Source organism: Rhineura floridana, chromosome 9 (genome assembly GCF_030035675.1).
Source record: "Rhineura floridana isolate rRhiFlo1 chromosome 9, rRhiFlo1.hap2, whole genome shotgun sequence".
Taxonomy (NCBI): domain Eukaryota; kingdom Metazoa; phylum Chordata; class Lepidosauria; order Squamata; family Rhineuridae; genus Rhineura; species Rhineura floridana.
Window position 1 is genome coordinate 2942904 of NC_084488.1, and position 27830 is coordinate 2970733.

Genomic DNA, 27830 nt, shown 5'->3' on the forward strand with positions numbered 1-27830 from the left:
TTTTAAATGTGCACAGCTCCACCCTATACCAGGGGTAAAGGTTTAGTTGTACCTAATGTGCTTTCCCTAAGTTCCTGTTCTCAGGCTACAATCCTAACCCCACTTACATGGGAATAAGCCCCACTGAATTCAATAGGACTTACTTCTGAGTAGACATGGTTAGGATTATTTATTTATTTATTAAATTTATATCCCACCCTTCTTCCCAAAAGAGCCCAGGGCAGCAAACATGTGATAACACACTAAAAACATATATAAAACATCTTTTTAAAAACATCTTTAAAAACAATTCCAACACAGAACTGGAATAACTTCTCTACTTAAAAGGCTTGCTAAAAGAGGAAGGTCTTTTGGAGGCACCAAACAGATAACAGAGATGGTGCCTGGCTAACATTTCAGGGGAGGGAATTCCAAAGAGTGGGTGCCACTTCACTAAAGGTCTGCTTCCTATCTTGTGCAGAGCAGACCTCCTGATAACATGGTATCTGCAGGAAGCCCTCATCTGCAGAGTGCAGTGATCGACTGGGTATATATTTCAGGTGTTACTATGTAAAGTACTATTCTGCCATGTTCTGAAGAATTGTCAGGGTGACCTAGGACATCTCTCTTGGGGAAAAAACTTTTATCTGAAGCACAGCATCTTTCTCTAGTCCAGAGATACGGAAACCTCAGGCCAAGGAGCCAAAAAGTGGCCCTCCAAGCCTCTCTGTCCCTCAAGATTCTCTCCAGGCCACACCCCCTCTCCAGCCCTGCCCTGCATGCTCTTTGAGTGATTTTGCCTGGCTGGAATATGTCCTTGAACTCTGATAATAATGCTCATTGCTTCCCTGGATGGAGGACAGAGAAGGATGAATGTGTATAAAAATTAGCCTACCTTACAAAGGTAAAATTTACATTTACTGCTCTGCCCACTTTTCCAAGTGGCCCTGCCCACCACTGGCATGTGGGCCCTGGAAGGTCCTTGGGCTGAAAATGGTTCCCCATCCCATCCCCAGTCAAATTCCCCACTATTGCTTTCGCATTTTACCTTTACTTTGTTTATCATAATTCTCCGAAAGGAATTTAGTAATACGATCAGAAGGAATAGCAAAGGAAATTCCTGCAGTAACCTTTAAAGTGTTGATGCCAATCACTTCACCATCCTGTTGAAATAAGATACAGGGACATCTCATTTGTTATTTTAAAAGGTTTTACCAGCTTGTGCTTTGCATAACATATTTAACAACAACAACTTAATTATAATATGATGCTGATGATCATTTAATACCCACCCTTCACCCTAAGGTCCCAGGGTGGGTTAAAACAATTTGAAATACAACATTAAAAAGTTTAAATCATATTATAATCACAAGAATAGGGTGGGTCCTAAAATACACTTCTGAAATGTCAAAGGCCATGGTATATTTTGTTACCAGTATACCCAGGAAGCAGGTGGGACTGTTGAATTCACATCAATGTGATTTTCCATTCATTTCAATAGAAGGGACAGCTCTGCATGTGCATATGGCTAAAGTCAATGGAGAAGTCCTTGTATGCATCAGAAATTGTGTGCTTAGGATGCAATTCTACAACCTTATAATCCACTTTAGCCATATCATCATAAGATACAAAATGCTCATGTAGGCCAGCATTCTGTCTCTCACAGTGCCTTTAGAAAGCTCACAAGCAGGACATGGCCATAACCCTCCCTTTCGTCTGTCCCCAAGATCTAATGTGTTTACTTCTGTACATGGAAAGTTGATACCACCATTAACATTTTCCAATCTACAGCCCTAACAGGCACCACTCCTTTTTGTCACTGTAGGATAAAGGCTTCTTAGCCATCTCATTGGCTGGCAGCTCCACCTTCTCAACGCAAATGCAGACAGACCATCAATTGGAACAAACAGTATCTCCCAGGGCTTCACTTCCAGGCAATGGTGTGTGCAAAAGAAATTGCTTAATGAAGGCGGATCTCCTATTTTCTGGCACTTTCCTAATCATTCTTATATTCTTATGGCACTGGGTAGCAATTTTTTGCCTCAGTCCAAGAAACTGGCCCCAATCCTATATTTGTACCACACCAACTTTTCCTCACTCCCACATGCATCCTGCAAACTGGCAGTGCTGATAACCAGTGAGGTGGCTGGGAAGGAGCAGTGTCCCTTGAATGCCGAGCAAACATGGTGCAAAAGCCACAGGTATGCATGGGGGTGGGGTTGAAGACTTTTCCCCTCACAGCATTGCACGAAAGCTCACAGCTGAGAAAATCCACGAACAAAAACTGTTTCCGCTTTTGGATCTCCGTCACGAGACAGGGGTGATCTAAACGAATGGAAATCCTCTGTCCTGAGTGGTCAGGTTCAACAGAGTACGAAACGCAACACTGTTTCATTCTTTAAGGAAGCTTTGAGCCACAGCTCTTGGAAGTACAGTACTGTCAATCCTGGCTCTACATGTGTGTGTTACACTGCAAACTATACTGTCCTTTCCCAGCCACCACACTGGTTACCAGCATTGCAAGAGTTGACAGGGTCACCATGCAGCTCCTGAGGAGGAAAGAGACCACAATGAGAATTCGTACAAAAAACTGTTGAACTGCGCATCTTCTGCCCAACAAACTTTTGAGTGTACATGTAATGCAAACTGTGTTATTCCCACCCCACCTCTACTTTCAGTTATGAGAAACACTACCATCCCAGTATACAGACTGCAATTAATTTTCAGTAAAAATAACCATTCCTACACCTCTCCTCTGCATTATATTCTGATCTTTGGACATTTCTGCTTCAATACTCTGCTGTTTTGCATCATAAAATAGGCATTTATGCACATATTAAAAATCTGTTGATGACAAATCACCACTGGCATCTATGTGGGCCCTTTGTTTAGAAATCTTTCCCTCACTGTTCTCTCTCTGTCCCAGGTCCTTCCCTTGTAGCCTGAGTGTATGTGTTTGTTCTGAGGGCCTGTGGCACTGCTCGACTATGTACACGGCATGGTTAACATGCTGCACTGCCTTGTAACAAGCTCTGTATGCATTGTCTCATGAAGTACCTGATACTAATCTTTTTCAGTAAATAGGAAACAGTAAACAGGAAAAGCTCTTTTGCATTTGTCACAGAGAGGTTTAAGTGGCATTCCCTCCACCATACACCATAAACTGTAGGTACTGGATTGTTTTAATGCCTTGCCTTGAAGTGCTGCATCATCCTTAGCCCAGGTGCAACGTTTTGTTCTTGCCCTAGCACAATGTCCTAGGAATTTTGCAAATATCATGTGACACTATGACTTGTGATGCTGGACTGATGCTTCGGCCTTTGTACTCAGTCCTACCGAATTGCCTTGCCCAGTGGTCCAGTGAGTTGGGCTTCTACAGACCTTTTGGTTATCACAAAACAGATCCAGGACATGTGTCATAGCTCAGTTGTGGAGCATGTGCTTTGCAGGCATAGTGTCTCATGTTCAGTCCCTGGTATCTCTGATTAAGGAATCATGCGGAACACAGCTACGAAAGACCTTTCTCTGCTTGAGACCTTGGAAAGTCACTGCCATTGACAATAGATTTAAAGATCAAGACTGTAGGAATTAGGTTGGATTAGATGGGGACACACAACTGAATATCATCAGCATTTTGATGGATCTGTTCTTCTCACACTCATACTGTATTTTCATGGCATATGAAAGAAAATAAATAGATGCCTATTGTTCGGATTTTGTGACATCTGAAAACACCTAATCTCACTTAGATAAATGTACAACTCCTACTTTATTTGGCCCAATTGAGGATTATCATTTTGGGAACTGTCTGATCCTTTTTAAACAAATATTACATCACATTATGCAAATAGTAAATGCTATCAAGCTCCATTACAGTAATTAGTTCTTACCAAGTTTACCAGAGGTCCTCCTGAGTTTCCATACTGTAAAATAATATCACAAAATGTTAAGGCACCTTTCAGAAAGGGAAAATCACATTTAATTTTTTTTTATTAAACAGAAATTCTGTTTCGCATCCCACAAAAGGTACTGTGTGCACTTCAGATTTGTTTTCTTAATGGTGATGAGACTGAAAGGTATAAAAAAGTCAACCCATATTTTGTTCCCTTCATCCAGCCCACTCTGCAAAATCACTACACATGTCTATACAAAGTATATTATATATACATACACTACACAGGTACAATCACACATGAACACAGGTTCATTAACTAGAAAAGCTGCAAGTTTCAGTGAGTTAGGCTGAATTCAGCTAGAATTAGCAGGAAATTTAAAAGTAAAGCAGATATTAGTGCCTTCCATATCTAAATCTATGTAAAAGTCACTTTAACGTTTTGTCCCACTGGAGAACGACAGAAGGGGCTGATGTCCTCCCACATTCTACTGTTCTTCCCAGCTCTGTCATGCATGGGCTATGTGAGTCACTGGAAAGACTAGGTGGTGCACGACATGACAGAATTGCCTGCCTTTGTAGATAATTGCCTGCCTACTGTAGGAGACCCCACCATACCCTAGATGAAGGAATGACATCGAAGTCCAGCATGGCTGGCAAGGCAGTGGGGAAAAGGAACGAGTAGAGAAAACGAAGGCTTTCAGCCAGCAATACGAACAGCCATATAATAATGCAGTATTATGATGTGTCTGCAGAACTACAATTCCTATTGTAGTTACTTGTTAAGCAATCCAAGAGATATTGCCTATACAGCATCTTTCAGAGGCTTTTATGGATGCTAAGCAATGGTTATTATTGGTCTCTACAGAGTTTCAGAAGTAGCGCTGCTGCTGGTATTGGTCAGCAAATGAGTTAAGGTAGTCAGAGGCTTTTATGGATGCTAAGCAATGGTTATTATTGGTCTCTACAGAGTTTCAGAAGTAGCGCTGCTGCTGGTATTGGTCAGCAAATGAGTTAAGGTAGCCCAACTAATGAATAGGGGATTAGGACTAGAGTCCTCCTCCTCCAAAGCACATAAGCAGACTCATTGAATAACAATTCACCAAGTTCTTGTCTTACAAGAACTCGATGCCATGGATCCAACACATCTACACCAATAAAATAGAAAACATCCAACTATACCTAAGCAGTCCTTGTTATTTCATTATTGACTCCTTTCAAGGAGCAAATTGCTGTTGAAACAGTCAAAAGAAGTGCTGAACTGTGCAAGAATGTGCTGGCCTGCTCTAAATTGGAGAAACTGTCAACTATGATATTATTGCATGGACTGATGATACCTTCTAACAGTATTTTCATTCTTGGTGAATGTACTGAGGAAAAATCCCCAACTCATGTCCTTCATGGTTTTTCAGATATCCTCAAGTTACAGAGCACTTACTTACATTGATAATAGCATCTGTCTGAATATAATCCATGTCGGAATCCTTCAAGCCAAGCTCTTTGCCATCCCGCTGTGCTGTACTGACAATACCTGTTGTCACAGTGTTCTGTAAGGCAAAAGGGCTCCCAATAGCCACAACAAATTCCCCAGGCCTCAGATCACCAGACTGGCCCATTGCTAGGACAGGTAATTTTTTCTAGAAAATAAAAACCATTGTTGTATCTGAGCAAAGCATACTGTAATATTCACAGGAAAAAATTAATGACATATCATAAACAGAGTCAGGGTGGAGGGGATATTCCTTAATCCAGAACAGGAATGACACAAATACGTTGGGCTTGCGTGTGAGATACTCAGTTTTACATTGTTCTCGACTCTGAAGCTCAAAGAGTGCCTTTGGACAAAGTCTCCATCACTCTAGGCGAGGTACTGGGATCCCAGCTGCCAGACCTCTCTGCCTTACACACTGCACCACCAGTGCTGTGTTTTTACCACAAGTTTTACAGATCAATCTCAGTTTATCAAGGCTGCAGTAGCAATCCTGTCACCTGGCTGAAAACTCAGTAAGTTGACCCTAGGGACCGGTTCCCAAGAACCATCTGGCCCTGGTCTGACTTGAAAGGTTTGCTCTTCAGCCAGAGCAACATGTCTCTCTGCAGAGGACCCATTTTCTTGGCTAAGATCTACCTCCTTTCTCCCTCAACTGTTCCTTTTATGGCTTGAGCTTATGCCTATCTTGAACTATATTACATGCTTCTGGATCTTCTGACCGTCAGCCTACAAAACTTGCCCCATGCCTACTTTGGACACACTCCTCACCTCTGGCTCGACCAGACTGACAGCTGAGTCACTCATGCACCCTAAAATCTGACAGTTTGGGGCCTGAACCCTACAGGAACCTGACACTCAGCCTAACCAATGACACAGGGTAGTTAGGCAGAGAAAATGGTGCTGCATGCACTCTGAGATCTTGGGATGGATTGGTGCAGAAATGTAAATAAAATTTACATACAGGTCCCAAGCAAATTGGGTGAAAACCATTAGAACACCAACATCCTGCTTTCAGCTATTTAGTCTGATTCTCTACAATAAACTAGAGGTGCCATTGAAGTTCATAATTCCTAGGTTCAGATTATGAATTCTGGCTTTTCCCTTTGCACACAAGTTGAACATTATAATCTCCACCCCACCTCAAAATCTCTCATGGCTCAGATTTTAATCCAAGCAAGGAAAGAATTCAGTTCCATTCTCCCACCAACAATGTTGTTACTTGGTCTGAAGGTAGAAATAAATATCTCTCTCTCTCTCTTTCTCCCCCCCCCCAGTTCACACTCCCTACTGTCACCTGACACACTGCTCTGGCTTGCACCAAGGCTGTTGGGAAATATTGTTCTCAGTTTTCCTGCTATCTGAACAGAGGCTTGTGGGTGGGCTGAGGAGATACCATCATACTCCCAAATCAAGGACATGATGGGATCCAAATTAATTGCAACTAACTATGCTATCTCCCAATCTCTTTTGGGGTGATGGGAATAGCTTAGTTTGTTCCAAGACAATTCCAGGAGTAATGGAGGGTGGGGTTATTAATCACTAATTTAATCTTTCCTTCCTTGTGTCTTTAATAAGGAACAGCAATAAAGAAAATTGTAGTTTAGAAATCAAGCATAATTTCCCCTTTCTTCCCCATTTCCAACATCTTGCCAGAAAATACAGTCACTGTACCATTTATGATCTATGATGTATGTTTTGGAAGCCTTAAAGTACACATTTATCTAATCTGTTCCCAATCTAAATAGTTTGAATAGTTTGGCAAAATTCCATTTTGTGGAATATTTCTGTCACAATGCATTTCATATATATTAAGCAGAGCTTGGAAGTAACTCGTTAGAAATAACAAGTTACTTGTAATTTGTTACTTTTTTGCATAACGAGTGGGTAACTTCGTTACATTTTGTATGTAACAGAACGACTGGTAATTTCATTACTTTTGAGCTGCAAATGTAACTTTTTTGTGTTACATTTGGACGTTACTGGGGGGGGAAAGAAGGGAAATCATCTGCTGCTGTGATTGGTGGAATGGTGGAGGAAAGATATGTGCCTCAAACTGGGCTTCTGCGCTGTTTAGCTCTTCCCTCGTGCTCTATGGAGGCACGAGGGAGGAAGTGGAGAGTCAGACAGAGCTGGAGGGCAAGGAGGAGTAGAAGGCAGAAGCAGCAGAATGGAAGTGAAGAGCTGTGGAGGTGAGTGTATGTGTTACCCTTTCCAGCCTACACTCCCTGCCCCCCCGCTCATCCTGCCTCCCTCAGCCTGCTTGCCCGCCCCCTCTGCTCTTCCTGGCACCCCCCGCTTGTCCTTGCATCCCCTCTGCTTGTCCATGCATCCCCTCTGCTTGTCCTTGCACCCTCTTTGCATCCCCTCTGCTTGTCCTTGCACCCTCTTTGCATCCCCTCCGCTTGTCCTTGCACCTTCTCTGTACCCCCTCCGCTTGTCCTTGCACCCTCTTTGCATCCCCTCCGCTTGTCCTTGCACTCTTTTTGCATTCCCTCCGCTTGCCCTTGCACTCTCTTTGCATCCCCTCAGCTTGTCCTTGCACCCTCTTTGCATCCCCTCCGCTTGTCATCGCACCCTCTTTGCATCCCCTCCGCTTGTCCTTGCACCCTCTTTGCATCCCCTCCGCTTGTCCTTGCACCCTCTTTGCATCCCCTCTGCTTGTCCTTGCACCCCTCCAGAGAGGGTGAAAATTGGGAACTGGCAAGAGCATAGGAGGTAGGTGCAGTCTCATACTTCTGTTTGTGTGTTTTGCTTCAGTTATGTGCCTCTCATAGAGCGACTCTCACTAGGCAGCAAGAGATGACTACCCCAAGCAACTAATTTGGGGCACCATGCAACAAATTATTAGCTATTTTAATTTTTGGTTGTTGTATATTTACTGTCAGGAAGAGGTACTTGTGAGATTTTCTGCCTCAAATGCCAACATAACTTTTCAAGCTATGGTACTATGACCTTGACTTGGGGGAAGGGCACCATTTGCTCTTCTGCTTCAAGTAGCAAAATGTCTTGGGCTGCACCTGCTTGCAGTCATTTCACATACTGGACAACTAACATGGCTTTTTGGTGAAGGGCAAGAGAGAATAAGACTGTTATCTCAAAAACAGTTGTGCTTGAGGAAAAGATGGCAAACATATGTAGAACTGAACTTTTCTGCAATAATATAGACATTTGCATAGGGTATTTTTTTTCTACTCATGGAATATTAAATCTTTAAGTCCTAAATCCTTTGTCATCCCCTCCCCCTTGTGCACACCCTTTACACTGTCTTTCTCCCTATGCATGTAGGTCAAAATGACAACTGGTGTAGTTTGGGAATTAACAGAATGAGAGCTGAATTACAACTCAAAAAAGAACTTTCCTGCTGGTGTCTGCTACTGATGTGGGGGGCATTTTGTTAGGGAGAAGTGATGAGAGGGGGTAATTTGCTGCTGAAACTTTTTATCTGCAACCCCTTCCCTGGCCACTTTTCCCTAGCTGATGGAGGTCAATAAGGAAAAACATGGGGCATTGCACTGGTAAAGTGGCAGGCATGGAAAACAGCCCCTTCCATCTATCTCCTGCTTCACCTACCCAAATGCACCCCAGCAAATGCTTTGCACATTGACAGCACACATTTAGTTGGTTTTCTGGTATTTGCTGCTGAAAGTGTAGTTCCATGCTGGGTGCAGCTGGGATGTTCTGAGTTCATATCTTACCACAGCCATGAACTCGCTGGATGACTGGCCACACCCACGCCAGACATTTATGCCACTTTAAACAGTCATGACTTCCCCCAAAGAATCCTGGCAAGTGTAGTTTGTGACAGGTGCTGAGTGTTATTAGGAGACTCCTATTCTCCCGACAGAGCTCCAATGTCCAGAGTGGTTTAACAGTCAGCCCCTCTTCTCAGACAATTCTGTGACTGGAGTTCTGTGGGAGGAATTGGCCTGTCAGGTGTGCTTTAACTTGGATTCCTGCATTGAGCAGGGGTGTGGACTCGATGACCTTAATGGGTCCTTCCAACTCTACTATTCTATAATTTTCTGTTAGCTGAGATCTCTCTCTCTCTCTCTCTCTCTCTCTCTCTCTCTCTCTCTCTCTCTCTCTCTCACACACACACACACACACACACACACACACACACACACTCACTCACTCACTCACTCACACAGCCACTGAGCATTTCATAACAGAGCATGCTCAGTACTCATTTGGGCTGTTTTGGGAGTCATCCCCTTTCTGAGCTTCAGAAATAGAGGGAATGACACTCTGACCAGTTTAAGTGGTTAGTGTTTAAATCTGATTGGAAACTGCTCAGTTTGATACAAGGTGGCTATTAAGCATGACCGAAAAGCTGCAATTCCAAGCATACTTACTTGGAAGTAATTCCCATAGCAGTAAATAGGATTTACTTCTGGGAGTATAGAATCAATCCGTAAGAGTCTCCCAGTAGACACCATACATGTAAGCACATGGCTTTTTCCCAAGAATCTTGGGGACTGTAGTTTACTCCTCACAGAGCTACAATTCCCAGCAGCCGTAACAAACTACAGTTCCCAGGATTCTTTTTTGGGGTGGTGGTGGAAATGTGCTTTAAATCTGTCATGTGTATGCAACTTTGGTGAGATAATAGCTGAAGGTAATCAGCCCAAAATGATAACAAATAATCAGTAGGCATTCCCAAAAGACATTCAAACAGTGGGTAAAAAAAAGTGAGAATTACAGAGGCAAACACAGAATGCAGTTAAGCAATAAAGTAATCCAAGAGAGAGGAGACACCTTTGTCTCTGCTCTCTCCCTCCTGAGCCAGGAGGGCAACTCCCAAACCTGAGTGTTGCGCCTCCAAGTTAGTTAGAACTAGGTATGCCTTTCCTATCTACTATGTATTTCTATAAATAAAATAGCTTTTCTTATTTTACTATGTCTTAAGTCTCAGTGATCTCAGTGCAGGGTAAAAGCCTGCCGCTTAGGTAAACGCACACATTGGCACACACACATCTCAGACTGTTGACAATCTCTGCTAATATCTATACAAATTTACATAACATGCATCACCTGAACTCACATGATCTAGAGTTACCTTAGATCTTGCAACATTTGCAAATGAGAAGCAATAGGGTTTTATATTAGTTCTGATTGTCTATGGGCTATCATAGGGTATGTATTTTTTGCCTTTTCTATGGCAAAAACTCCAACTTCAGTGGAATTTATGTGATGTGTTCTAACCATTTGAATGTGGCTAATGAATGCTTTATTCTTTCATCAGAACTTTAGCAGTAGTACTAAAATACTAATAAAAAAGGGAAAGAGAAAAAATACTTTACATACATCATTCAGCTGTATTGTTAATTATAGATATAGATATAAAGGATAAATGGCATTTTGTCAAAAGTATTTTTGCCTACATTTTATACCTCCTCCTTGGTTTTCCAAGCTTGGCATGGAATGCTTGTCATACAGAATTAATTTGAAATGCTGCATTATCATAATCATCTTCTTCAAAATAAAAAAATTAATGTACTGCCTTCAAGTTGATTCCGACTTATGGTGACCCTATGAATAGGGTTTTCATGAGAGGCAGTGACTGGCCCAAGGTCACCCAGTGAGCTTCATGGCTATGTGGGGATTTGAACCCTTCTACTACCCCCTGTGTGTGTGTTTAGTTTTAATATTGTTTTAGGCTACTTAGATGTGAAGCAGCCAAGGCCAGCACCTCGTAGACATTTTTTTAAAAAAGTAACTGAAATGTAATTGTAGTGATTACCTTTGAGAAAAAGTAAAGTAATCAGTTACTTTCAGAGCAATTGCAATTGTAACTGTAATTACTACTTTTTTGGCCAAGTAATTGTAACTGTAATTTATTACTTTTTAAAAGTAATCTTCCAAGCTCTGATATTAAGGTAAGATCCAAGAGAAGCATCCTTTCCCCAATCCATATTTAACCCTGCTAAAATCACTGCCTTGTTAGGGGGAAAACTGAGCATTCATTACTGTGCATGGATTTTGGTCAGTTGTTATCCTATACCTTTTAGCACATTTTTCTGCCATTCTCCTTACTGAAAAAGACTGGTTTTTTTAAAAAGTGGATTTGTTCCACCAGAACACTTTAATCCACTTTAATTGAACAATTAAATTAAATTAAATTAAATTAAAGAAGAATATCTCTTGGAAATGCTTTGATTTGGATTCCTGCATTGAGCAAGGGGTTGGACTTGATGGCCTTAGGCTCCTTCTAACTCTAATATTCTATGATCCTATGATTCTATGATTCTATATAAAGATCAGATAAGGAACAGATTTGAGGCTTTAAACTTAGTTGACAGAGAACCAGAAGAACTATGGAGTGAAGTCAGAGAGATTATTAGGGAAGAATGCAAAAAGACAAAAGTTAAAAAGAGAGAAAGACCTCAATGGATGACTGATGAAACTCTTAAAATGGTTACAGAGAGAAGGAAAGCAAAAGCAAAAGGAGACAGAAACACAGATCCCTAAATGCAACAATACAGTGAGTAGTATGTAGGGATAAAGAGAACTATTACACTAGTTATTGTATAGAAATAGAAGAGGACAACAAAAAGGGTAGAACAAGAGCCCTGTTCCAAAAGATTAGAGAAATGAAAGGGAAATTTAAACCAACAGTAGGGATGTTGGGAAAGGCTGGTCTAGATCATGAAAAACTATGGAATGCTTTAAAAGAAATGGGGGTGCCACAGCATCTTATTGTCCTGATGTGCAACCTATACTCTGGACAAGAGGCTACTATAAGGACAGAATATGGAGAAACCGATTGGTTCCCAATCGGAAAGATGTGAGACAGGGGTGTATTTTATCACCCTACTTGTTTAATCTATACGCAGAACATATCATATGGAAAGTGGGATTGGACCAAGATGAAGGAGGTGTGAAAATTGGAGAGAGAAATATCAATAATTTGAGATATGCAGACGATACCATACTACTAGCAGAAACCAGTAATGATCTGAAACGAATACTGATGAAAGTTAAAGAGGAATGCACAAAAGCAGGACTACAGCTGAACGTCAAGATGACTAAAGTAATGACAACAGAAGATTTATGTAACTTTAAAGTTGACAGTGAGTGCATTGAACTTGTCAAGAATTATCAATACCTTGGCACACTCATTAACCAAAATGGAGACAATAGTCAAGAAATCAGACGAAGGCTAGGACTGGGGAGGGCAGCTATGAGAGAACTAGAAAAGGTCCTCAAATGCAAAGATGTATTGCTGAACACTAAAGTCAGGATCATTCAGACCATGGTATTCCCGATCTCTATGTATGGATGTGAAAGTTGGACAGTGAAAAAAGTGCATAAGAGAAAAATAAACTCATTTGAAATGTGGTATTGGAGGAGAGCTTTGCGCATACCACGGACTGTGAAAAAGACAAATAATTGGGTGTTGAACAAATTAAACCAGAACTATCATTAGAAGCTAAAATGATGAAACTGAGGTTATCATACTTTGGGCACATAATGAGAAGACATGATTCACTAGAAAAGACAATAATGGTGGGGAAAACAGCAGGGAGTAGAAAAAGAGGAAGGCCAAACAAGAGATGGATTGATTCCATAAAGGAAGCCACAGACCTGAACTTACAAGATCTGAACAGGGTGGTTCACGACAGATGCTATTGGAGGTCACTGATTCATAGGGTCACCATAACTTGTAATCGACTTGAAGGCACATAACAACAATTGTACAAACTTAAATTTCTAGTATGTGATTGAATTCTTCCCATAAACAGTGACAGTCTAGAGGCAACTGTGGAGTGGCAGCAGTCCCAGGTATAAAATGCAACCAACATTTGTCAAATATTGGGTACACTTCCTTTTCTCTACTCACCCGTGGATTGATCTTGATTGTTGCTATGTCAGATTTCTTATCAATGTCTTTGATTGTTGCATCATACGTATCTCCGTTCTGTAGCTGGACTTTTAACTGTTGTCGCCCGGTCACTGTACTGCTGCTTGACACTACATGGGCATTGGTTACAATTAAACCTACATCTGACATAATAAATCCAGATCCACTGGAAAGAGGAACATTACGACCAAACAGAGGATGCCTGGAATAGAAGCCATCTCTTAATTAAAACACCTTACAGAAAAACAGAAGCAGGCAATTCTTTTTCCAGAAACAAGAGAAGTGGGCAATGCCTTTTCCCCCAGAGTTACTGCTAGGATTACAGAGCTGCTAAAAGATATTGACATAGAGGAGACTCATGAAATGTTGTAGAACTTCCGAAACACCCACCCACGCACCAACCACTCAAGCACTATAATGTTGTGTGATCCACTACAGAGAACCTTCAGAAGCAACCTGTCTTTGAGCAACCACTTACACTAGCAGTTACAGTAATATGTACAAACAAAAATAAATCATCATCAGATAAGTCCAAACCTTACCAATACATCTACTCTTCTCAACTTCAGTTACCCACAGCTCAAAGCCAAATTACATATAACATGGGAGATCTGTGGTTAGTTTGTTTTTAATTTCATCAAGCTCTTGTTTGACGGATTTTTCTGCTGGTTCATTATGTTTTATCCGATGCTGTTTCATTATTATGTATTGTACTGCTTTTTAAAAAATGCTTATTGTATGCTCATTTTGTTAGCCACTAACAAGGATCTTTTCTTAAAAAGCAGGATATAAAGATTTCCAAAGAAACAAATGAAAGATCTCATAATGTCTTATTTTTCAAAAAGCAGCTGCAGGGGATTCCAATTTGGATTGGTGCTAGAGTACGAGGGGTGAAGTGAACCCTTCTCCCCATACAGATTCCCCAGTACAAATCACCCTTCTCTGGTTGGTATCTGTACAAGAGGAAATATTGTTGTGAGTTTGGGGGTTGAGATGGATCATTATTGATGGTCTTATTGATTGTATATTGTATTTTATTGTTTTAATGTACGTCGCCTAGAGTGGCCGTTAATTTGGCCAGATAGGCGACTCATAAATAAAATTTTATTATTATTATTATTATTATTATTATTATTATTATTATTATTATTATTATTATTATTTCTATGAGTCCCCTTCTAGCCTCTGATTTGGAGACTTGTGCCTGGGGGTGAGAAACCCACTCTGCTGGTCAGATGAGTTTCTTTTGTTAATCTAATAGAGTGGCCAGATGGGTTAAAGGGTCTATCAGGTGCCCATCAACTGGTAAATGGGCCAGGGAGATCCTTTTACCATTGAAACTCTTCAGGAGAGCGTCCCCTCCCCCCCTCTCCTGGGGCTGAGGAGAGGCTTGTGTTTTTAGTTGTGTCTGAGAAAGGCTGGGAACTGGAGGCAGGCAGAGGGTCTGGCTCTCTGCACCATGGCTTTGGGATGTCTGCTGTAACCCAGATGGAAAAGCTGGATATTGGACTGCTGATGCTTTGAACCCCTCCATCCTAAGCTCAGGTTGGAATGTGTATAAATAAATAAACCATATTTCATCAAGGCACCACAGTCTCCGCTGACCTTCTTTCCAAGGAAACCAAACCCTGGGCAAGCGCAGGGACCCCTGGAAATCTCACCGCTCGGAGATTGCGGTGGCGTGCAACAATATAAAAGTATAATAAGCAGTTGTATGTTTTTTCCTCCGTGGCTAATGGCAACTGGTGTGTGTAGGTGGGGGGGTTGAATGATTTGTGTTGAACTGGTTTGGATGGAAAGAATTAAAGCCACTCTCAGCACTCTGACCACAATACAAACTGGAGCTCTTGTCACTTCTTTTAGAGAAATAAAAAGAAATTGGGAGGTTCAGTCACAAAACTCTTGTGTCATGTGTCATTTGCCGTTGAGTGTAAATTTTTTTTCAGGCTCAGTCCTGACAGGGAGCAGCCCTCAGAACTCCAGAAAAGATCTGGAAAGCCTCTTTTCCCATCTGATGCTGGTGTGTCAATAAAAGACTGATGACATCAAGGGGCTTTAGTCCAGAAGTAATCTGGATCTACCATTCACCAATTTCCAACAAAATAATTTATTGTGCTATGATTATACAGTATATGGATCAGAACCAAGGGCACTCATGAATTCCTGCTCACTACCAGCAACTTAAACTCATGAAGAGGTAAAGGCTGCATGGAAGTAGATGAAAAAATTCACTTGTGCTGTAGCACAAACAGGTTGTGAATCAAAGCATTTATCTCTACTAGTATGAGATTTATTCTTTATTTTAGAGAACCAGACATATGAACGTGAACAAGTTAAGACAAATTCATGCTTTGAAGTATTGCAGAAACAAAATATATTGCTCCAGGGTGACTGAAAGAACTTTGGAGCCAATACACCCATTTGCCTTCCTTGTTGCTTAATCTGTCTAGGGATGACATAATTGCCATTGTTGTTTCTTGTGCCCCAGGCTCACTTGTTGTAATGAATTTTAAAACAATGATGTCTAGTGAGTGGCAGCTCTTACCTAAGCAAAATGAGCAGATAGTAAAATTCGAACCTTCTTTACAGAAATATTAATACTTTGACATCTGCATTTTAAACTGAGACACCACTTTTCTGCTATTTCCTTTTGAAATTTACCCCCAGGTGAAATGGTAAAAGCTCACAATGAGTAAACAGAACATTCTGATGACTACATGCAGTACAAAATGTTGTGCTAAAGACAGCACAAATGGACATTGTTGGATAGTACAGCAGATGGTGGTTGAATGCACAAAACAAAAATAATCTGATACATGGAAGATTTTCTATGGAAAATGTTCTGTATCAGTAGCTATTTACGGTGCAACTATATTCACTGTTAGTAGTTCTGTTCTTCATTACCTACAAAGAAGCTCCAATTGCAGTCTCAAGACAACCAGCTAAAGGAAGCCCTGCCTATCTGTTCATAGAGAAGGAGGAAACAGCAGATTTTTCTTCCTGGGTGATGAAGTGGCCATCTGCTCAATGAAGTGAAAATATATGGGGGAGGGGGCCTGCATGGCATAATCAAGTCCACATAGACACATAAATATAATACAGGGCATCAGCAGGCAACTAATGATCCAACCTGTTGACATCGAAACTATGTACTTGGACATTATTTTATTTTTAATCATAAAATGCAAGCAACTCACCTTAGGAAAAGTTCAATATGTACAACTGCTGGTGCAATCTTCTCCACCACATCTGCAATGAAGTTAAATTTATACCTTGGGCTGTTTGGCTGCTGCTGACCTATACTAGCAAAGAGAAATGGGTGTGTAATTAAGAAATGAGAATTTGATAGAGATTTCGCTATGGCTATATAAGATGAGCCTCAAATACAAATGTTAAATTTCTTCTTACAATAATGCTGGCTCTTGTTCTGCTTCTACTTGCAAGGTTCCTTTTCCTTGTTTTCCATGTTCCTTTTCTCCCAGGCATTTTAGCATGTATTTTTAAATTGTTTTTAAATTTTTAAATTGTGTTTTTAAATTGTTTTTTGTGTTTTAAAATTTGTATATTTGTTTTTAATGTTTTTAATTGCTGTAAACTGCCCACAGAGCTTCGGCTATGGGGCGGTATATAAATGTAATAAATAATAAATAAATAAATAAAATCATGCTGACTTGATTTTATACTACAAAAATTAGGAGACTCCATCACACCATAAAAAGTGTTAGACTGAGCTGGAATGTAGGCCACATTGTCAAGAATTATGCCATCAGACAGAAGCCACAGAACAAGGTGAACTTTGAGTTCTGGTAAGAATAAACCCTCTAACCCCACCTTCCCCAATCTAGTGCCATCTAGGTTTTTTGGGCTACAACACCCACCAGTCCAAGACAGCGTTGCCAATGGTCTGGAATGACGGGATCCAGCGTGCCCGATGGTCAAGGCACCTAATCTAAATACTCCTAATCTAAATGAATTAATACCAGAAGTGGGGAGGAAGGGGGGGGATAGATTTTTCCCTCTCTAATTTTAAAGGCTGATCTTTTCGAGGTACATAGTTTTATCTATAAAGTTTAATATTAGACAAAACATATCTAGTACAACGTGGACTTGGGTCAGTAAGATGGCTATTTTAATTAAACTCTATGAAGTTTTATTGCAAAAGTCAAAAGGAATGAAGTTTTTTAAAATAGTAGGAGAGCTGTGGCACCTTAAAGATTTAACAACTTTTTGTGGCATGAGTTTTCATAAACTAGAGCAGGAATGAGGAACTAGAGTCTATTTCTCAGATCCACTTTCTCAAGATATATGGTTGAGGGTGCAAATGTATATTTAGAACTACATTATTAGAATCTGAAATGTGCTGGTGCAACTATGTGGCTATGCCACTGCAACTTCTCTATTGTAGCAACCAAAATAGGGTGGCAACAGGGGCAAGACAGGGAGGAATGGATTTGCACCAAGCTCTATATCCCTTTAGATCCACTTCCTGCCCCCAGTGATGCCACAACTGTGTGCTCACTAGAGAGCACATGTACATAAAAAGTCACCCATTGGACACAGCTGACAAGAGAAAAGACACCTAATGACCAACTGCCTCTACCTCCTCCTGTCCCCCCATGCTTGAATACGAGTTTAGGGTTCAGACTAATCCTGCACCCAATCAGAGCACACCAACACTGACCTCTGACCAAAATCAAGCAAACAAAACACCAACTCAAAGTATGGGCTGTGCAGCATGAGGCTATGGGCCCCTCCAGACTGGTGTTTTAGGGTGGGTATATTCCGCAATACGTTCTTGACACAATATAGTGCATTATTCTGTCTTATTTGATGTTCTGCAGTGCTTCCCCAATGATATCATATTACTGCTGCCTAGAAGGGCAACAGCGCAGTGATTACCAAGCGTTTCCCCCATGGGCCACTTGAAAATTGCTGAGGGTTCTGGCGGACCACTTAATAGTTTTAATGCTTTTACAGTTGCAGTAGGTAGGTTAGAGTGCTGGATTAGGACCTAGGAGACCAAGGTTCAAATTCCCATTTGGCCATGAAGCTCACGGCATGACCTTGGACCAGTCACCATCTCTCAGCCTAATATACCTCACAGGGTTGTTGCGAGGATAAAACGGGAAGGAGTACCACGTATGCTAACTTGAGCTCCTTGGAGGAAAGGTGGGATAAAATCACAACAACTGTTATTGTTACTCTTATTGTTATTCTGCCTATTATAGCAATTGTGCTGTGCTAGACGTTATATGATTTTTAACTGTATTTCATATATTGCATTCTTACATGTTGTATTTTATTGTAATACAATCTGAATTCCATAGAAGGAATTCCATACAGTCTGAATACTGTTGAATTCAGAAGGGCTTCCTCCTAGGTAAATATAGTTAGAATTGCAAGCTAACCGCGGAGCTTGGAAAGAAGGCTTTCCTGGATTTCTTAGGCTGCAATCCAATAATGTCTACTCAGAATTAAACTCCATGGGGTTCAATGGGACTTACTCCCAGGTAAATGCATTGAACTGCAGCCTTTATTACATAATAATTATTGCCTCCCCACCCCCTCATTCCCTTTGCCCACTGATGAGAGAGAGAGAGAGAGAGAATTAAGGGCTTCCCTCTCCTTTTACAGGCAAACTTCTATTGTTCAGGACTGTCCTGGGGCTTTTGTATGTGAATTCCCTCTCTCTACCCCTGCCTGCCTCCCCACCACCCCAGTTGTAGCTGGGAAGCTCCTATTATTCTTTTCATTGATATCTTGCTTTTTCTATAAGGAGTTCAAAGATGGTTCTTCCCCTCCCCATTTTATCCTCTCAACACCCCTGTGAGGTAGGTTAGACTGAGAGACAGTTACTGCCCCAAGGCCACCCAGTGAGCTTCATGGCTGAGCAGGGATTTGAAGCCACGTCTGGCAGGAGGTCCTAGTTATCATGTGTCTCTTTAACTTGGAACCTTGTGCATTTATGATGCTTGGTGGTAACACAGCATGTTCAGAGACTAATAGTTTGTCCCTAGAAAGGCCCTTTTTTGAGTCCTTCATACAAAGCGCTATACCAATAATACTAAGAGCATTAAATCTCCACCACTGCTGGGTGTTTATTCTGCACTAGACATCAAAGGCGATTCCTCTTATCAGACATTTTTATGAGGGTTTCTGATGCACTGAGGCAGGCTGGAGTATTGTGTTGCATCTGCGTTTATATGCGTCTACAGTATCTGAAGTTTCTCTGCATGTAAGCCCTATGATGTGGAGGTATAGTGTCATTTTTGTACACTATGCACTTCTTAACATACAGGTGAATTGTAGCTGAATTATTGTGAATGCCTTTTTTTTAGAAATGGAATTCTAACTTTTAAAAAATAGTGTTTGCTTAAAAGGGCAGCCTTTAATCTACTGTTCTGTCCTTGGCTTGCCCTGGTGCTCTGATATAACAGTGCCACGTGGCAATAAGGAGTTTTAAGATTAATTCTAGAATGCCTCCTAATGTCTCAGCACAGTTGAGTAAGTTGTGAGTGCAGGGAAAGGTCCCTCAGGTTCAATCCCCAATGGCATCTCCAGGTAGGGGAGATGCCATCAGAGACTGGACCCGAGAGACCTTCTGGGAGAGACTCCGGCCTGAAACTTTGGAGAGCTGCTGCCAGTCAGTGTAGACAGTACTGGGCTAGATGGACCAATGCTCTGACTCGGTATAAGGCAGCTTCCTATGTGAATAGGAAATCCTGGTGGAGAACTGAAAAGTTTATTTGAAGTGATTTTTTCAAGGATCTTTGCAAATGACAGGAAAGGATGGCTTCAACCCCCCCACAAACACACATACATACTTTTTTGCCTGTGAAAACATTAAAGTAGAGCTCTAACCCAACAGAAACAGCAAAAAAAGAGAATTATTTCTCAGTACATTTTGTGGAAGATCCCAGGCTCTGATACTATTCATATCATCTGCCTATCATTAATATGGTAAACCAGAATAAATTCTTAGCAGCTGAGGCCTACAAAATAAGTAAATTTACCCTAACAAATTAAAATAAATGAAAATTTTGTATTTTTCTTTTATAGGAGGGGGTTGCAATATTGGTGAAGATTTGTTTTCTTTGAAAGGAGGGGGGCCACAAGGGAGGAGGAATGTGGTTTGAGGAGGAAAGGGAGGGGACAAGGGCCCACTGATACCCTGTGCCCAAAGGCCCCCAGAAACTTGGAGCCGGCCCTGGGAAGATGCTATGGGGGCATCCCTTGCACCATGGCTGCATTGGTTCCTTTCATGGCTGATTGACATGGGGGGACTGCTACCATGCTAGTGAAAGTCAGTTGCCCTGGACACTAGGGAAACAAAGGGGCATGATCCTATGTATGACTACTCAGAAGTGTGCCACGCTGAGTTCAGTGGCATTTACTCCCAAGGAAGTCTGTACATGGTAATAGCCTAAATCATTCGAAATGACACTTTCTGCCAAAGCAACATTTTTTTAAAAAAAAGTTTTACTCTGTGCTTTAAAATATGTAATTTTGTCTCATCTTTTCAGAATTGAGTAAACAATAATATTTTAAAATTTAAAATGTGTAAAAAGCCCCAGCGTTCCCTTGCTGTGAGTATGTTCCCACAGAAACAAAATAATAATAAGATAAATTTAAAGGAAGAACTTGTTCTGGGGGCTTTTAAATATATATATATAGTTCCACTTCTCTTGAAAACAAAAAATGTTCCCATATTTTGTTTGTTTTGCAGAGGACATCATCATTTTTACAGCAGAAGTAAAAATTGTAATTAAAAATAAATAATCCCCCAGAAGTAGGGGGTATTATTTTTCTTAAAATGTAATGTTTTGATTTTGCTTCTCTGCAGGAGCATTTCAAATACTCAAGAGTCAGGAAGCCGGGCTTTTCAGTTTCAAAAAATAATTATTTACTCTATTCTGGATTAGTAGTACTTTTTTTAACAGTTTAAGATCTCACTTCCTCAGAAGACAAGCTATATTTTGAAAATATAATTATTACTTTATTCCATGCTGAACCTGTTGTGCTGAATTAAAAAAAAAAACTTCAAAAAGAAAAAAGAGCAGAGAGAATATTCTATGGGGGCATGCACAAATTCCATTATCAACTTGTTAAAAAATTATATTTTCTTGTCAGAGGACAAGAAGATTTTAAAAGCTGGATGTTAAAATTTTGTATTAACAAGTATACATTTCAAATTCATTATATGTGTGCTTTCCAATCCCCATTTAATTCCCCAATGCCCCTTTTCCTTCTACACACAGTTCTTATGTCAAATTCTCTGAAAAAAATCTTCGGAGTTAAAAAAAAAAGGGGGTGGGGAATCTCTATGAGCCTTTTACACATTCCATGCATAATCCAACTCAGTATATGCCAGGATCTACAGCTGAGCCAGACTACGCCAGCATAAGTCCCTCAACCTGGCTCAGCCAAGACCAGCATAACTGAAGCGGCGCAAGCCAGCATGAGGTCAGAAAGAGGGGTGTTCCGGGGGCGTGTTGAGGGAGGGAATGAGGTGAGGGGATTTAGGCCACATCCAACTCGTGTTTGGAGGTCCCAACTCAGGCAAAGTTACACGGAAAAAGTTCAGTCTAAGAAAATAAATACAACAGAAGTCAACGGAGAGGAGGGCTTACTCTAAGGTTGTGCATGTATGCATCAGAGTGCCAGTGCTCACATAGGTTACACACATCTGATTTTTCTGTGGGCACTTTTGTTTATCCATGCATGAGCATTTAACATAACTCTATCTCAATGTTTCCTGTCCACACAGGGATGTATTCACACTGTTATTGTTGTTTTGTCCCCTAAATTAGTCCTTCCCCACCTTCCCTGAGTTCCAGAAATTCAAGGTCCATTGTCCATAAGCACAAATTCAGCTATACGAGCTTTGCAAAAAAAAATTAAATAGTGTGGGCAATTCCACTCACCATTCCACTCAATAAGTCCCAGGCTATGGTCTGAAGGCACATGAGGCCAGCACCCTGCTGAAGCTAAGCAGGGTCAGGTCTGGTCAGTGCCTGGATGGGAGACCACCTGGAAACCATATGTAAGCCACCTTGGGTTTCTATTACGAAAAGAAAGGCGGGGTATAAATGTAATAAATAAATAAATAAGAAGAATATGCCCTGGAGTGAACGTGAGATGGGAATCTACTGTTCTCTCAGGTGATCTCAGTTCCTGATGTCTCTCATAGTGTGAGCATCTTGCTGCACTGAGTGTGATTCTAGTGTTTAAATATACCTAATTTTCATCCTGTACTTTATAAGTGATTTGAGGGATTTTCAAGGGTAATTTTGACTATATAAGATTGTTGTCTTATGCACTGACTTTAGAACCTAACTCCCGCGTAAGATGTGACTCCATTTGTATTTGTTCAAGTATGCAGGCAGCCTTTTTTAATTTTATCTTTGAAATACAAGTTTTCTGATATACCAGACTTGCACAAAACATCAAACTAAAAAAAGAAGTGCCCCCCTTCCCTGAGTTCCAGAAAACTGAGTGGGCATGTGTGTAGGTATTTGTTTACCTGTGCAAGCAGCTAATGTTTAATAATAATAATAATAAATAGTTATTGTTGTTATTAAGATACAAGGTTTGTGATATAGCAGACTTGCACAAAACAGCAGCCCACTGAGGAATGCCTCACCAGCAGGAGGAGTGTAGCGACAGACAGCACCCAACCAAACATCACCATACACATTAAAAAAGTACCCACATAATGCGCTTCAGTATACCTCAAGTTGGATAACATGCAATGTTATGTTGGATATTTTCCCCTTACCACATTATCCATGGATCAGGAAAATCCAAATTAAACTGCGAGAGGGGGATGGAGGCAGCCACTTGGACAAGGAAAACATTGTGTGGGTGATACAAAAAACATTCACGCACAATATGCATTGAATCCACTTCAAACTGCTGTGTGTACACAACCCAAGATGTGGGTTTTTCTCTCTTTTCCCCATCCCCACCGTCCAAGTGTTGTGTTAGAGACTGTGACTCTGCATTATCAAAGTTTTTTTTAAATGGCCTGATTTATAGGGTGATACAGGTATTCTTCAAAAACAGAAAGATTAACAAGCATCTTCACTTCACAACCCATCGTGCACATATTTTCATGACTTACTGGCTCTTACTGGCAGAGCTGTGAAATGCTGCTTTTAAAAATTACAAATAATATTATTTTTACCCACAGAAAACCAAAGTAAACACTTTGAAACTGTCTGAAAACTTGTAGAAAACAACCAAAAAAAGAATGTTACAGGGATTGAGTGTTTGTATTTCTAGTGAATTATGTGTGTTTCTGCGGAAAACTGAATTGAATCCATTCCCCTAAAACCAAGGAGATCTGATTTAGCATTTTTGACTAAGCAAAAACTTTAAAACCATATCATGTTAATCCTACATGATGTCTAAGTATGTGAAAAGGGGTTCCCAATTGCCAAAAATAGTTGGAATATATGATTAGGAAAAAAATAAAACCAAGTGCACTTACAGAACAATCCTATACCTCAACTACCCCAGGGTGGGGGAAGACACACAACTGTTACACCAGTGAAATAGCTGCCATATGCTATGTGTGTTCAATCCAGGAGGGGAGGGGAAAAACATACAACCTGAACATTCAAAAACAACAGACATGTTCCAGTGTCCCTGGAAACACTGCCCATGACTATAACTGAAGAGTGTGCTGGTAACACCACTCACAGCCCACCCTCCTCACATGGAGGGAACCAATAAATTCAGGCTAATGGGAGCATACCCCAAGCAAACATGTGATATCACAGCACCCCAAATCCATCAGCTCATGTGACACAGCCAGCATTCATGCAAGGACTGCAAGACTCCAGGCATCCATCCAGGTAGGCGTTGGAGTTCCCTTATGCTGCTCCATTTTGGAGCACAACACATAAAGCGAAGGAAGGAAAGACATGGGTACCATAGCACCCCTGTGACTCACTCAGCAGAATGTCTGCAGAGGGCGCACACAGGCCTCGTGGGTCAAGGATTCAGGACCAACTCTGGGACCCAAGCAGTTGAAGGGAGGGGCCAGGGCATGCAACAAGTAGCACAGGGAAGCAGAAGATGGTATCATGTCCCAGTATCAGCTTGAAGAGGAGTTGGATTCAGACAACTCACCAGACACCCTGCTTGGGGCAGGCAGGGGGAGCCCTAAGCACCCCTTTCTACTCCCCCATCACCCTCAGACTCTGAGGATGACTCCCCTGTAACTCCTCCAGCTCAACAGCCACACAGGAACACGCAATTGCAAAACCAGCTTCAGGCATTGTAAGTGTCCTGCCCGACACGGCTGTGGTTGGTTTTACTGCAATTAAAAAACCGTTTCGGTTCAGTGCACTTCATGAATCTATCTATGCCTTACTCAGAACACAGCATCATCTACACAACTTCACAGCACTAAGATGTTGGCTCAGCAACTACTCCGCCCCCCTCACTCAGCTTAAGGCTGGGCAGGCACCCTTCTTGCATGTGCCAACTGTTACTACTGGGAGTGTGCGCACAGATGAAGTCTCCACCTCAGCTGTGTCTGTTGAATCTCCCGCCACATTCGCCTCCTGGTGCGAGGTGAAGCCTCCGTCACTATCCTATCTTCCTCCTCCAAGGGAGAGGAGCTGCCTGCTGGCGACGCAGGCGCACAGAGAGGAGAAGCATCAGGCTGGGAAACAACCTGCTGGTCAGGTTGATTCTCCACAGGGGTATCTGGAGCTGCTGGGGTTGAACTGTCAAAGTCCAGAGCTGGGGCTCCTTCTGAGTCCCACTCCCTGCTCGGCCCCTCACTGGCTTGAACATCACACTCTGAGTCTTCCTCCCCTGCTTCGTTCTCATGTGTCCACCCCACTCCAGCAGGGATCATGACAGTAAGGTCTGCATACAGCTCTCCCAAGGGCATGGAGCCACTGAACAGAAGGCCCTGCCAGCCTTCTTAATCCTTCAGATGAATCTGATCCTTGGCTGAGGTAATGTTATCCATGCCTGCACTTGAGATGACCAGAAAAGGCTCTGGTAATTACTACCATTTCCCCAGCAGAACAGGATACAAGGGAATTTGAGCCCCATTTTCATTTTAGATTTGATATGATTGATATTATAGCTATCTTAGGTGACCAATTAAAAACCACTGTGCTCATTTATTATGTTATTAATAAATTTTCTAAACATAAAGAATATAAAGATCAAATAAGGAACAGATTTGAGGCTTTAAACTTAGTTGACAGAGAACCAGAAGAACTATGGATTGAAGTCAGAGACATTATCAGGGAAGAATGCAAAAAGACAATACCTCTAGTTAAAAAGAGAGAAAGACCTCAATGGATGACTGATGAAACTCTTAAAATGGTTAAAGAAAGAAGTAAAGCAAAAGGAAGAAGAGATAGAAACACGGTGCAATAATGCAATAATACAGTGACTAGTACGTAGGGACAAAGAGAATTATTACAATAGTTGTAGAGAAATAGAAGAGGACAGCAAAAAAGGTAGAACAAGAGCCCTGTTCCAAAAGATTACAGAAATTAAAGGGAAATTTAAACCAAGGGTAGGGATGTTGACTAATCAACAGGGGAACACACTGACTGACTGAGATGAAATAAAAGGAAGATGGAAGCAATACACTGAAGAACTCTATAAAAGAAATGCAAGGATGACAGATTCATTCACAGAGGAACCATATGATGAAGAACCAGAATTTTAGAATGTGAGGTGAACGCCGCTCTTAAAATACTTGGAAGAAACAAATCACCAGGAACAGATGGCATACCAATAGAGTTGCTACAAGCTGCTGAGACTGAATCTGTCCAAATTTTGACAAAAATTTGTCAACAAATATGGAAAGCTAAACAATGGCCCACAGACTGAAAGCGTTCAATGCATATCCCAATTCCAAAGAAAAGGGATACCAGGAAATGCAATAATTATTGAACTATTCCCTTAATATCCCATGCAAGTAAAGTAATGCTCAAGATTCTACAACAAAGGCTCTTACCATATATAGAGCGAGAAACGCCAGATGTCGGATTTAGAAAAGGAAGAGGTACCAGAGATCATATTGCAAACATACACTGGATCATGGAACAGAACAAGAAATTTCAGAAAAAAATCACCCTGTGCTTCATAGATTACAGCAAAGCCTTTGATTGTCTAGAATGATCATGAAAAACTATGGAATGCTTTAAAAGAAATGGGGGTGCCACAGCCTCTGATTGTCCTGATGCGCAACCTATACTCTGGACAAGAGGCTACTGTAAGGACAGAATATGGAGAAACTGATTGGTTCCCAATTAGAAAGGGTGTGAGATGGGTGTATTTTATCACCCTTTCCTTGTCAAGGATTATCAATACCTTGGCACAGTCATTAACCAAAATTGAGATAATAGTCAAGAAATCAGAAGAAGGCTAGGACTGGGGAGGGCAGTTATGAGAGAACTAAAAAAGGTCCTCAAATGCAAAGATGCATCACTGAACACTAAAGTCAGGATCATTCAGACTATTGTATTCCTGATTTTTATGTATGGATGTGAAAGTTGGACAGTGAAAAAAGCAGGTAAGAGAAAAATCAATTCATTTGAAATGTGGTGTTGGAGGAGAGCTTTGCAGATACCTTCTCAAACTGGGCAGAAGTCATGAGTGGGATACTACAGGGCTCAGTCCTGGGCCCAGTGCTCTTCAACATTTTTATTAATGACTTGGATGAGGAGGTACAGAGCATGCTTATCAAATTTGCAAATGATACAAAATTGGGGGGCACACCTAATACCGTGGAAGACAGAAACAAAATTCAAAGGGACCTTGATAGGCTGGAGCATTGGGCTGAAAACAACAGAATGAAATTTAATAGGGATAGGTGCAAAGTTATGAAAAAAAATGGACTGCCTTCAAGCCGATCCTGACTTATGGCGGCCCTATGAATAGGGTTTTCATGGTAACAGGTATTCAGATGTGGTTTACCATTGCCTTCCTCTGAGGCTGAGAGGCAGTGACTGGCCCAAGGTCTCCCAGTGAGCTTCATGGCTGTGTGGGGGTTCGAACCCTGGTCTCCCAGGTCCTAGTCCAACAGCTTAACCACTACACCACACTGGCTCTCACAAAGTTATACACCAAGCAAAAAGAAACCAAATGCAAAGTTATAAGATGGTGGATACTTAGCTCAGCAATACAACATGTGAGAAGGATCTTGGAATTGTCATTGATCACAAGCTGAATATGAGCCAACAGTGCGATGTGGCTGCAAATAAAGGCAAATGCTATTTTAGGCTGCATTAATAGAACAGTTTCCAAATCGTGTGAAGTATTAGTTCCCCTCTATTCAGCACTGGTTAGGCCTCATTTTGAATACTGCATCCAGTTCTGGTCTCTGCACTTCAAGAAGAATGCAGACAATCTGGAACAGGTTCAGAGGAGGGCAACAAGGATGATCAGGGGACCGGAAACAAAGTCCTATGAGGAGAGACTGAAAGAACTGGGCATGTTTAGCCTGGAGAAGACTGAGGGGAGATATGATAGTACTCTTCAAGTACATGAAAGGTTGTCACATAGAGGGCCGGGATCTCTTCTCCTTCGTCCCAGAGTGCAGGACACGGAATAGTGGGCTC

At 41.3% G+C, this 27830-nt stretch overlaps 1 protein-coding gene across 1 annotated transcript in view; it reads right to left on the minus strand.

Moving 5' to 3' along the window:
* Positions 1–27830, minus strand: part of HTRA3 (HtrA serine peptidase 3) — a 58609-nt gene that overhangs the window by 15329 nt on the left and 15450 nt on the right. The window contains exons 2-6 of the mRNA XM_061584571.1: positions 16425–16524; positions 13207–13429; positions 5314–5508; positions 3870–3902; positions 1028–1142 (exon numbers count right to left, since the gene is read on the minus strand). Coding sequence (XP_061440555.1) covers positions 1028–1142; positions 3870–3902; positions 5314–5508; positions 13207–13429; positions 16425–16524 — 666 coding nt within the window. The remainder of the gene's footprint in view (positions 1–1027; positions 1143–3869; positions 3903–5313; positions 5509–13206; positions 13430–16424; positions 16525–27830) is intronic.